Consider the following 12,979-nt stretch of genomic DNA (forward strand, 5'->3'; position numbering starts at 1 on the left):
CAGTGAATGACACAAATGAAATAATGTGATATTAAATGCGTTTAGTCTGGACACACAACAACTTTGATGCTAGTTACACGCAAATACATATTTACTTATGTGAACCGTGTGCCACAAATTATCTCTGCCTCTTTCTAATTTTCTTTCTTCATTTCTAAACTGATTAGATTAACTTTGGAAGATAACACTTTTGTAGATACATTTTATACCTGATATGATTACTCTTGCTGCATGATTGTGTACTTAGTTAATGTTTGTCTACAATGACCATCTCGTTAGAGGATTATTCTCTCTCAAAATACAATTTTCTGAACATAATGGATTTTGTTTAAAGAAAGACTAGAAGTAACAAAATAGGCTGGTGGAATATGTTGATCTGAACATTATTAATTCTTTCTGTGAAAGATATTTTTAAAAAATCTTTTTGGAGAAAAGACAATTCTTCGCTCTGTTGCAATTAGCAGACAATGGATTAATTTCATATACATCCTCTACTCGTTTTTCTAATTACATTACATAAATAATAACAGTTCTTAAAAGTATAAATAAGGATTTGTTTTATAAATAAGCAGTTCAGATTTTTTGCACTAAAGCATGTCCTCATATTAATTGTTGTAGTTCTAAATGATAGACAAATTCTGTAAATAATAGTATTTTTTCCAGTTTTTCCACTTACACTTCCTTTAATACCATATTTTGAATATTTTTTTCTAATATCTTTTATTTATTTTCTGAAGTTATGTTTTCATGTAATCAAATTCGTTAAGAGTATATAATTCATGTGACCTGTTGGTTTATATTATTTAATATTTAATTATGATTTCTTTGCTATCTGTTTGGGTCTTTCCTTTTTCATTGAATTCATGGTGAATAGAAGGCTACAGTCTGTTGTTGCCAATTGGCGGCCGCCAACAATAATGTGTTAGCGCTAATTATCTTTGCACTTGCCCGCAAAAGGCAAAGGTCCAATTTCAAGTCTCGGTCTGGCACACAGTTTTAATTTGCCAGTATGTTTCACATCAGTGCACACTCCACTGCAGAGGGAAAATTTCACTCTGGAAATGTACCCTAGACTGTGGGTAAGCGATGTGTCCGCAATAGTCTTTCTTCCAGCAGTGCTAGTTCTGCAAGGTTCGCAGTAGAGCTTCTGAGAAGTTTGGAAGGTAGGAGATGAGTTACTGGCAGAATTAAAGCTGTGAGGACAGGTCGCGAATCATGTTTGTATAGCTCAGTCGGTAGAGCACTTACCCGCAAAAGGCAAAGGTCCTGAGTTCAAGTCTCAATCTTGCACACAGCTTAAATCTGCCAGGAAGTCTGTTGCTGTCATTTGGTGACCACCATCACTAATGTATTAGCACTAATTATCTTTGCACTTGCTGGCAAAATGCAAAGGTCCAAGTTTGAGTCTCGGTCTGGCATACAGTTTTAATCTGCCAGGACGTTTCACATCAGTGCACACACCACTGCAGAGTGAAAATTTCATTCTGGAAATATCTGAGTCCCATTGGGACGGACTTAAAATTTCAGTGTGAAGTGATTAATGTCATTCTGTGCCATGTAGATGATGTTAAAATTGAGTGTACTTAAACTGATCTTGAAATGCGTAACAATTTAGATAATGGATTGTAGATTAACTGTTATCAATGGAGCCTTTCATTGTCTGCTTCTTAAAACCTACCAGCAAAAGAAAATATATCATTAGATCACACTTGAAGAGGAGAGAGAGGGGCAGCATAAAGTAATATGGTAGCACTCTACAGTCTGCTTTAGCTTCTCTCTTCAGATGTTTTATAAAGCTAATGATTGATTACATGGCTTCCCTTCTCAGTGGGATATATGTTTGTGCTTGTACTGATAGCAAATACTGTTAAGAGAAGGATTGGACATCTTGTTTCTTCTGCTGCTGTTTAAACACCTCTTCCACGAATGTAACTCCTCTTTGCTGCTTCAATTCTAAATTTTTTGTACACTGCCAAAGGAGGAGATGCTGCTCAGACCAAACTATGCAAAAACTTGAAATAGGAGAAAATTGTTAACCAGTCTCTCACTGTCTATTATATGAAGATTTTGTTGAGAATATGGTTAATCCAATTCTGTGTTAAAGAATAACAGCAACAAGATATACATAAAGCACTGCAGAAATGTAACTAAGGAAAGCATCATAATAACTATTCTGAGAAAGGTAGCCACCATGCGTGCATTTTGTCAAATTAATAGTTACATACAAGGAAGAGACGAAATGAGAGTCAGCTACACTTCGCCAAAACACAGTATACAAGCTTTACTACACTCTACGTACATTATTCTTTAAATTATTTTTTTGCCTATCAATTTAACTGACTAAATTATTTACACTTCAATTGGCAAAAGAATGACATAAAATATTTAGTTCATAGTTCATACCTGTACAACAACAACATGGACAGCTACATTTTCAGGTAAGCGAACAGGTGCTCTGAAATGGCGGGCCAGAGCAACAAGCAAATGTAAAATTGCAACAATATTCTTTGAATGAATACTTTCAACACTCCATTTTTGTTGTGACCAACGGGGAAGTCCCAATACCTGCAAAATATTACAAATATATATAGCAACAGAGTAAAAGCATGTGAAGTGAGATATTTTAGCAGGCTTTGGCTCATGAAATTCAACCATCTCACTATGATGACATGCTTCAGTGGCTCAGTTTAAAGAAGGTGTAAGAACTCCAAGTTACTGACTAACTTACTGCTTTACATTGCCACAAATGTTCAAAATAATATATTGCAGAACAGAGAAAACAGACTTTCAAGTACAACCCGACAAGACAAAGAGGAAATGCAGCAATAGCACGAACTAACACATTATTTAGTCACACTCCGATTAAAGTAATGTGTATTGTTATACCACAGTGCAGGAACAGAAGTGAGTTCAAAAAATTCTTTGCAAACAGGCGAGATGGTTTGTGGTTAGCATGATTACATTTGTTGATGATTAGCAGAGAAGGGATTTATCATGCCAGTGGAGAAGGCAATGGAACATGCAGCCAAAACATTAAAGGTGAGCAAGAGGATGGTTTGCAAATTACGGAAGGAATGACACACATCAGAGCAGAGTCGAGTTCACATTCCTGCACCAAAAGAGACGCAAGGTGTTCACAATAAGTATTCCACTGATGATATAGATATATGTACTATCAGATAGCAATTTCAACAGTTATTGCGAACAATATAAAGACATACCAACTTTGCAAAACCTGCACAGCTTTTGTTACACAAAACTGAACTTCAAGGCTAGCAATGGAACTCTTAGAAGAACTTTTCTGTGTATGAGACTGCGTTCTGAAAGGTGCCGAAATCAATGTGTGTTATGTGTGAAAGAAGAAGGGCATACTACGTTAGATTTTTTTGAAAGAATGAAGCATCAGAATCTAAGCTGCCAGTGGTTTACTTCTTAGGTGAAATGTGTTTCACACACATTAGCCTGTAAATAAATGTTGACAAAGTGACAGCACACAAGGATTATTGTCGAATAAAAGTGCCAGTCTGTGTTTAATTGTTGTGCATGCAGGCACTGACATGGGTTTCATTACGAGTTAATTTTTCATATGTGACTCAAAAATCAAAATATTTGACTACCACTCAGAAATGGACCATGAAATCTTTTCTTTATTTATTTGAAGAGGGTCATATTTTATCTTTCACAAAACAATACACAAAAAAGCTAAAATGTTTTCTAAATTAACAAAACTAATTGGCAACAACTGTATTATCCTTCATAGCATACAAATTTGAAAATAATTCTATCCACTTTCTCTTACTGGCAAACACTTTCATCTGCAATGCTAGTGACAAAACATTCAGTAACTCACAAGGGGAGGAGTGGGATCAACTTTTGAAAAAAAGTCATCTATTATGTGATGGACATGTAAAAATGTTAATACAATGGTTAAAATAACACGGCAAAGGTTAGAAGTAAAATAAACACAATAAATTTAATGAAACTAATGAATAAAGCCATTAAGGTAAATTTTTATAAATACAATTTTATAAGCACCTGAAGGGATTCAAATTTACAACCTCTTGCTTGTCATAAATATGTCTTAACCTCTATGCTACACTACTGCTTGGAACAACATTAATAATTTTAAATACTCTAGAATACCATACAAAATACTTTCAGTTGATTACTCGCAATGACTTTATCCATGCGGGTAATACTGGAGTGTACACCAGTATTACTTCCCACTCCCTATTTCTTTGGCATAAACATGATATTGCTGCCCCTGTGCCTAGATTTATAACTTAACTTTGCTGAGTAATACAGTTCACAGTTCTGCCTTGCAATTATTTCACTTTGGCTTATTAAAAATAAGCATCAGTTTCTTATCTTTTCTTTTCGGTGGGCAGTGTGAAATAAGCAACTGACTTAATACTATATATTATATATTAAGGATGACTCTAAACTTCAGGCAATGAACTCTTCAATTGTCACTATGTCGAGGGTAGATGGTTTGCCGGAAAATTGTTGCTGCCTTAGTCAACCGCCATGGGCAACAATGTGTAGTTTATAGGGGGCACTATCCACTGTCAGGGATTGTAAAAGTAGAAAGGAGGACTACATTACAACATATTTTTTGCCAATTCAATGCTGCATAACAACCACATGTGAGCAACCATACAATGAGAAGTGTCACCGTACTATGAGGTACAGAGGTCAAACATCTCTCCCAGCATACGTGCTATGTACTCTAATACCGACAGTCTCTGTCAAGTAAAAACCAAACTGCTCCACAACATGACAATGGGTGCACTATATGTCTTCAGCACAGTCGCTAACTCTAATTCAATTGCTATTTATCTTACAATAAATTGTAGAAATTTTAAAAAATACCAGTTTCAGTAGCAAAACAAAGGAGACTAACCTCAGTATTCATGTAGAGTGCAGTGATACAAACTAAAGGTACCAAGTGAACTTACCCTGTTGGTAGCAGCTAGAACAATTCCTAACTTCTGCTTCTGACCCTCTTCTGACTGTGTCACTTCAGGCACATCTAACTTTTCTCCACTAAGTTTCTCTAAAAATAAAAGAGAACAATATGATACATAATTTTCTGTTCACATTAACAAATACCCAATATTTTCAAACTGATTACTATCAATAATCAATATTAACTTTTGGACAGAAGGATTTTTTTGTGCAGCTTCCAGTATGTTTGCCTTAGTTACTCTATTTCTAATTACTGTTGAATAACAATATTAGAGAAGGAAAGTTGCTACTCACCATATGGCAGAGATGCTGAGTCGTGATAGGCACAACAAAAAGATTCACACAATTATAGCTTTTGGCCATTAAGGCCTTTGTCAGCAACACACACATAGTGTGTACGCTTTAGTATCTGTGTGCACTCTTACTAGCAAAAGAGCAAGAGCTCGAAAGCTACTGTTAACAGTTTTCTATTACGTGTTTCAGAGTGCCAGGCATCAGGCCTCTATAAGTAAGCAGTTGCTTTTCCCTCATTTTACATATGTTTCCATCCAGGAATTTCCATCATTTTATAACTTTACTCTCATCATTTTTTCTGAGCCCCTTAGTCAATTGTCAAACTCTGTCATATGTTACATCTTACTTTGCTTTTACAAAACTTTTTACACCTCTCTGTTATTGATTCCTTGACACACAAACCAGTAACACCCTTCCTAAACACTCACTCAGGCAACAGATGATCATAAAGTCTCACATTATATGTAAAATGAATACAGTAAGAAGGTTCAAATGTATGTAAGCTGCGGAGATCATTTGGAGATGAAAAGGCTTACACAGGATAGACTAGTGTGGAGAGCTGCTTCAACCAGTCATCAGACTGAAGACAACGACATCAACAACGATGATGATGATGATGATGACATCATCTCTGGTGTGCTTACTGGTGTGGGCTGAATAAATGCCCAGTGGGCAGGACATTTATAAATGGGTATTTGACTGGAACAGGTTTAAATGCCCTAAATCTGGGCATTTATATAAATAAGTACTTCATAAAAAGTTTTAACTGTTATAATATATACTTTATCAAATACAACAAGAGATAGGACAATATTCCTGACATCACACGTTAGGAAATGTTTACACTTAACATATGTATGTTGTCCATTGGCTTTATTATTAAGAATGAAAAGACACACACACACACACACACACACACACACACACACACACACACACTTCTTTTACAATTTCCTTTTTCTTCTCCCATAGCTTTGTCAGGTTTGTGCTACACTCTAACCCTATCATCAGTTCTTTCAAACTGAAATCAGACTCATCCAACCAGGCCACAGTTTTACAATCTTCTAGGGGCCAATCGATATGTTTCCAGTAACCTAGGGTCCAATCGATATGTTCACAATTCCAGGGGAGGTGCCGCAGGAAATGTCATGCTGTTAGCAAGGCCCATAATGCCAAATTTTGCCGCACTGTCCTAACAGATATGTTCGTCATACATCCCACATTGATTTCGGCAGTTATTTCATGCAGTGTTACTTGTTTATTAGCACTGACAACTCTATGCATGTAGCTCGAACTATAATTCTGTGTTCAAAGTTTATTAATTCCCTTTGTGTGACCATAAACACATTGGAAATCTTTTCACTGAATCACCTGAGTACAAATGAGAGCTCCGCCAATGCACTGCCGTTTTATACCTTGTGTACGCAATACTACCGCCATTTGTATGCGAGTTCATTTCTATCACATGACTTTCATTGTCTCAGTGTATTTAGTTAACTGGGCAACACAGCGGATCTGTGTCGAATTCCTACCGGAAGTTAAGGGACACATCAGCCAGAGTGCTTGCTCCTACTGCCTTCTTGGTATCATGGACAAACAGCGCAAGTGGGGTCTCACACCATCAATGTTTGCTGAATCCTATTAATTCATCAAGGGAATTTTCTGTCTCAAGAAAGCAAATAACATGTTTTTAAATTTGAAGAGGCATTGGTATCAGCAATATAGACCTATAGTTATGTCCATCTGATTGACGAATCTGCTGAGCAAGTTTAATGGTGTTTCTATTCTCTAGTCACTCACCTCGATATCTGTCATTCTGGTGTTCATGCGATGACTGAAAGGAGGAAAAACAGTACAAAGTTCTTGAATGAAACAACTTTAGACAAATAAAATAAAGAATTTTGGCCTTCTCTCTGTCATCTTCCATTTCAGTGCCATTTCCTGACATCAGCTAATAAGGAGAGGTCCCCAGTGGTAGTACTGACTCAGGGTGTATACGTGGACGAGGAAAAAAAAAAAACTCCCAGATTTTTCCCGGAATTCCCGGTTAAAAGTACGTGTGTGTGTGTGTGTGTGTGTGTGTGTGTGTGTGTGTGTGTGTGTGTGTGTGGTTTGAGGTTTTCGGGCACTAAACAGCGTGGTCATCAGCGCCCAAACGCATAGAAACAGTAACACATGCGCTGAAGGGACGAAGACGGACAGCGAACAAGGAGAACGGTTAAAAGACACAGACCTGATGCAGTTCCAAATCCTCACATACAGAGGCAAAACAAGAGAAGAAGAAACGCACTAAAAAGGAAAGGAAACACAAGGAAAAGAGAACAGAAATCGAAGTGAAACAAGTAGGTAATCGTGACTGGCGGACCTCTTACCTAAAACCTGGGTGAGCCAGTCACACAGCAGCACATTAAAATCCTCTCCCTAAAATCCGAGGCAACAAATTGGACAGGACACAAAACCGTAACACCTTAACCACAGTCGTTGCGTCGTCTTGCAAAATAGAGGGCAAATCCGGTGGCAAGGAAACCGCCGCCCTCTGGTCAGAGAATAAAAGACAGTCAAGTAAAATGTGGCGGACAGTAATCTGGACACCACAAGCACTGCAGATTGGGGGGTCCTCCCGCCGGAGTAAAAAACCATGCGCTAAGGGACTGTGCCCGATGCGGAGGCGAGTGAGGAGAACCTCATCCCGCCTGCATGACTGGTAGGACGTACGCCATGGCCGCGTGGTGGCCTTGACCAGACGCAGCTTATTTCCACCGACTGCCAGCCACTCCTCTTCCCATTAACGCACAACACGAAAACGCAAAAGGGAGGTAACAGCAGGGAGGGGGACAGTACATTCAACAACACGAGGGAGGGAACGTGCATCTTTGGCAGCCACACCCGCCAGTTCGTTTCCCCTAATACCCATGTGCCCCGGCACCCAGCAGAAAGAAACCACCTTCCCCTGCCGTTGCAGGTGGAGTAGGACATCATGGATACGTGGGAAGACATCTGACGTGCACCAACATGTACACTGCACATTTTCATATTACAAAAGTATAAATATAATTCCACCAAACACCACATGTTACTTTCCGAAGCATTGAAATCGTCATTGCGATGCGCTTTTGTAAGCCAGTCACAGCTCATGTCATGTGATCTCGCCAGCTGATGACAGCGGATATTCAGAACATAGGACACGTGATGTAGTCTGCCAAAAGCAACATCACTGTTAGGTAACGCGAACACACAATATGGAAAGTTAATGGTTTAAATTAATATACGTAGTGATGCTACAAGAAAAGAAAAGCTTCCACATATAATTTTGCCCCTTTTTTGCATGTGTTACACTTTAAGATACATCACACAAATGTGCCAGTAAAATGTCTAAGAATGACATAAATGTTAGATCGTCTGGGCTCGAAATTATTCTAAATCATCGTACTCAAAGAGTTGATTTTTAAATGAAGAGTCAAAAGCTCTGGGATTTATGAAATTCATCGTACATTCTCGCACATAGTTCATCTTGCATAAAATGAAATTTACTTTGAAAGTAACGGTTTTCAAACCACCATTCACAATATTTTCCAGTGACCTGTTAGAAATAGGTTCATTTCAGTACTTGCCAGAGGGCGCCTGATAACAAGCGTCTTACATAATGTCATAAAAGAAACAAGACATTAGAGGATGCTCTAAAAGCACGGGTATTTTGTGAACCACACTAAAAATGCATAATTCGGCTTGAAGTGCACATTCGTATGTAAATATTCTTAGAGTACCAGTACTGTATTATCTCATGTTTGGTTCTTTATTATGGCATAATACCATACGTTCTAGAAGATGAAAACATGAACAGTTGAAACTAGCCAATAGTGTGGAATTAAACACTCCATTTCAAATAAATTGGCTGGTTCAGCAGAAAAGATTAATAAAAACCAAATTTCTTTAGCAAATCGACAGAAATAACTTCATTGTTCTGCAATGCGATTAATGTTTGACTATCAGAAAGGGGAAATAAAATAAAATCTGAAACTAATAACATATTTTAGCCTTCCGTAATTATGTAATTCACTTGGTAGCTCCCTGTCACAGAAACCAGTTTTGTTTCATTTGACGTAAGAGCAATCAACAAAAAGAAAACAGCAAAATCACCAAACGTAAACACGGGTCACGTGAGACTACCCAATTACCCATTACAACTTAAGACTGCTCTGTAGACCTGCACCGGATCTACGATATTTCCGAACCGAGGCAATACTAGATAGTGCCCCCCCCCCCCCCCCTCCCTCGAGCATTTGAGGTAGGCCACGAAAAATTTAAAAAAAATCGACTTTTCAAAAAATGTCCATTTTGTAGTGCACATCTTTCTGAAGAGTCTGATACATAAAATATATGTGTTAGAGGAAATGTAAGACATTGTTTGGTCTTAAATGTGCCCAAGTGCAGTCCCACGCCTCTTCACACAGCATTCTATCGTACGTCACTGTATTTCGTTCTGTGGAATTGAAAGATGTAACATTTTGTAATGGATGCCATCAAACTATATTCAGGACAGTGGAAATTAAAATTTCCTGAGGTGCCTCTCCTGCTCCCGATCGGCCAGTTTGACAACCCGCCCCCGTTTCGAAGAAACTCACAATAAATACTGGATGGGATTATTTGTAACCGGGAGAACAGTAACTCTTGAGAAAATTTGCACTCTTTATTGCCTGTTAGCTAATAACTTGAATGTTTTGTGTGATATAAAATTAAATAGTAGGATAAATGAAACCAGTAAAGACAATAGACAAGCAAGACAGTACACATTTCTTCAATCCTTAAGTCCTTGCATTGTTTTTATCACTAATCTTAGTACAGCTTTACATGGCGTGCTTTCCTTTTGGGTAAGAATCTATTAGCTCAACAAAGTTTGTCAAACGTTTTGCTACATGAAAAAACCAAATGTTGTCTAATACTGAAAATGCTATTAATACGAATAGAACCCAAGACTAGCATGGTTTCTCAATCTGATTACGTGTATTTTGTCACGAAATAGGTCTGCCTAATATTGCAGCAATTGTAACAAACACTGAATAAACGACACTGTTTTGGCACAAATGGTCATTTTTATAACACGACAGAATATAATCAATGCCTATTAGGCCTACTACAAGCAAAAAGTTTCATGTTAAGAAATAGTTTCACATTTCATTCATACGCTCTAGCTTCTGAAGCAGTAGTACAAAATTTTTATATAAATTTGGAATCGTCATATTCTTCCAAAATTTGTGTGATGTCCCCGTTTCTTCTCCTTCCTCATTCTAACAATCTTGTCATCACTAATTCTGTGAATATTCCTGCAAGGGTTAAAACTTATTCTCTGGTTAACTTGTCTAATCCTGCCACAATCACCGTTTTAGTTATTCTGCGTTTTTTCTCTGGTTAGGTGTTATTACGTGTTCGCACAACGCGTTTTCCGCGCTGCTCCCACAATAGAACTTCAGCAGCTGCTAGCCGGGGACTGTACAACTGGCCTTTACCACTGTAGCGTTCTGGCAAAAAAGCTGCAGAAGGTTCTACTCATAAGAGACTCAACTGCGCATGCACATGAGCTTGCTAGCAACTGCTCAAATGAATCTACTGTAAGCAGTTGTGACGTCACGCTAATCGGAGGCAATTTGCTGTTATGAAGCATTGCATCGTCTTCCTAAAGCCGTTGACACATTTTGCTGTTGGCAGACGCTTGTGTGAGCACTGTGTTTCGTTGCTGTATATGGCGCATTTCCTTGACAACTTTGTTTTATTATAATTTTTTTTCTCTCTCTCTCTCTCTTTCAAGTTTTATTGCAGCAGTATTATTCTGCAGTAGTGAAATACAGTAATATTCTTTGTTAGAGTATTGGTTCTTACCGGTCAATGTTACAAAAATTTAACTGAAAACTAAAACAATGAAAAATCCCTGGAATTCTAAAAAACTCCCGGGTTTTTCCCAGTTTTCTCCCGGATGAAAAAATTCCCAGGTTTTTCCTGGATCTCCCAGTTGTCCCGGGTCGTATACACCCTGTGACTTTCTGAAACCAAATACATGGTGATGTAGGTTAAGATCCAAGGTATCACAACCAGGAACCGTTCACACTGGTGAAACATTGTTTGTGACTAATTGACAAAAATATTACTGAATTCTGTGTGATCCTCAATAGCATTAAAAAAAGTCGTGTGGCCTACAATGAATAGGGTAAGGGTTTCACTTGCAGGAGGTTGTGGGTTTGAATCTTGTCAGAAGTATAATTTTCATTTTAAAAATCTTTATCGAAATGGTTTTTGATCATTATTTTTATTCGATTAAGTGGTTTACATTTGCTTTTTATTTCTTTACCTTTGTCACATCATTTTAATCACCATTTCTTTATCTCACTCTTTTTCCAGTCAAAATTTTTGTGAATGTGAATTTAATATATATAAAATTGAATTCACATTCACAAAAATTCTGAGTGGAAAAAGAGCAACATAAAGAAATAATGAAACGACGACGGGGAAGGGATAGCAGTATACAGATGGGGGGAGTGCAGTGTCAGGAGGTTTTGGGACAGGGAGGTGGGGAAAAGAGCAGTGAAAAAGGAGAGGAGAGAGGAAAGATGCACAGGCTCACTGGTAAAGGGCATAGAGGGCATCAAACAAAGAGGGTGGGAGACAAGAATGGGGAGGTGGTGATAGGGCATAGGGTTGAAACTGTTGGGTGGAGGGTGTGGGGACAGCATTTTACCGTAGGTTGAGACCGGGATAATTACAGAATCGGAGAATGTGTCTTAACGATAACTGCCATCCATGCAGTTCAGGAAAGCTGGTGGTGGAGGGGAGGATCCAGATGGCTTGGGTGGTGAAGCAGCCATTGAAATCAACCATGTTACATTCCACTGCACGTTGTGCCACAGGGTGGTCTACTTTGCTCTTGGCCATAGTTTGTTGGTGGCCGATCATCCTGGTGGACAGCTGGTTGGTAGTCATACCAATATAAAAAGCTGTGCAATGATTGTAGCAGAGCTGCTTCCACAGGCGACCCGTCCCCTGATTGAGTAGGTTAAACCTGCAACAGGACTGGAATACTAAGTGCTGGGTGGGTGGATTGGACAAATGTTGCACTTGGTCTTAGACACAGGTATGATCCTTGTGGCAAAGGATTGGGATTGGGCTGGTTCTTGGGGTTGGTGGGAAGATTGTGAGTGTGAGGGGAAACGACATGGTATATCTGTTTGCAGATTAGGTGTGAGGTATACCTGTCTGTGAAGGCCTTGATGAGACCCTCAGCATAGTGAGCAGGGAGTTCTTATCATTCCAGATATGCCATCCCCAGGTGGCCAGACGGTAGGGGAGGAATTTTTTGGTGTGAAGGGGATGACAGCTGTCGAAATCTGGAGCCAAAACATACTCCTAATTGTCAGCTCCAGAGAAGCCTCAGTCCTATCCAAGGGCCCTACCTTTAGTCCTACACCCAAATTTAACCTACTCTCCTTCCTGCCATAAGGCCTCTGCCAATTATCTGACTACTCTACCTCAGCCAATTATCTGATTACTCTACCTATAAACTTTGCCAGTGTGGTCCCATCCCAGAAGTCCAACACAACCTCCAATCCCTTCTTAGAGCCTTAGGCCTTCCCAGAACCTCTCCCTTGAATCTATTTTCCTCATCGCCCCTATGACACCCTGCACACCCACCTTCCACATGCTCCCCAAAATCAACAAAACCAACAATCCT

General features: G+C 38.8%; 1 protein-coding gene across 1 annotated transcript in view; it reads right to left on the bottom strand.

The window, feature by feature from the left end:
* Positions 1 to 12,979, bottom strand: part of LOC126480660 (beta-parvin) — a 116,923-nt gene that overhangs the window by 15,847 nt on the left and 88,097 nt on the right. The window contains exons 5-6 of the mRNA XM_050103883.1: positions 4,959 to 5,056; positions 2,404 to 2,565 (exon numbers count right to left, since the gene is read on the bottom strand). Coding sequence (XP_049959840.1) covers positions 2,404 to 2,565; positions 4,959 to 5,056 — 260 coding nt within the window. The remainder of the gene's footprint in view (positions 1 to 2,403; positions 2,566 to 4,958; positions 5,057 to 12,979) is intronic.

The sequence above is a fragment of the Schistocerca serialis genome, chromosome 5 (assembly GCF_023864345.2).
Source record: "Schistocerca serialis cubense isolate TAMUIC-IGC-003099 chromosome 5, iqSchSeri2.2, whole genome shotgun sequence".
NCBI classification, from domain to species: domain Eukaryota; kingdom Metazoa; phylum Arthropoda; class Insecta; order Orthoptera; family Acrididae; genus Schistocerca; species Schistocerca serialis.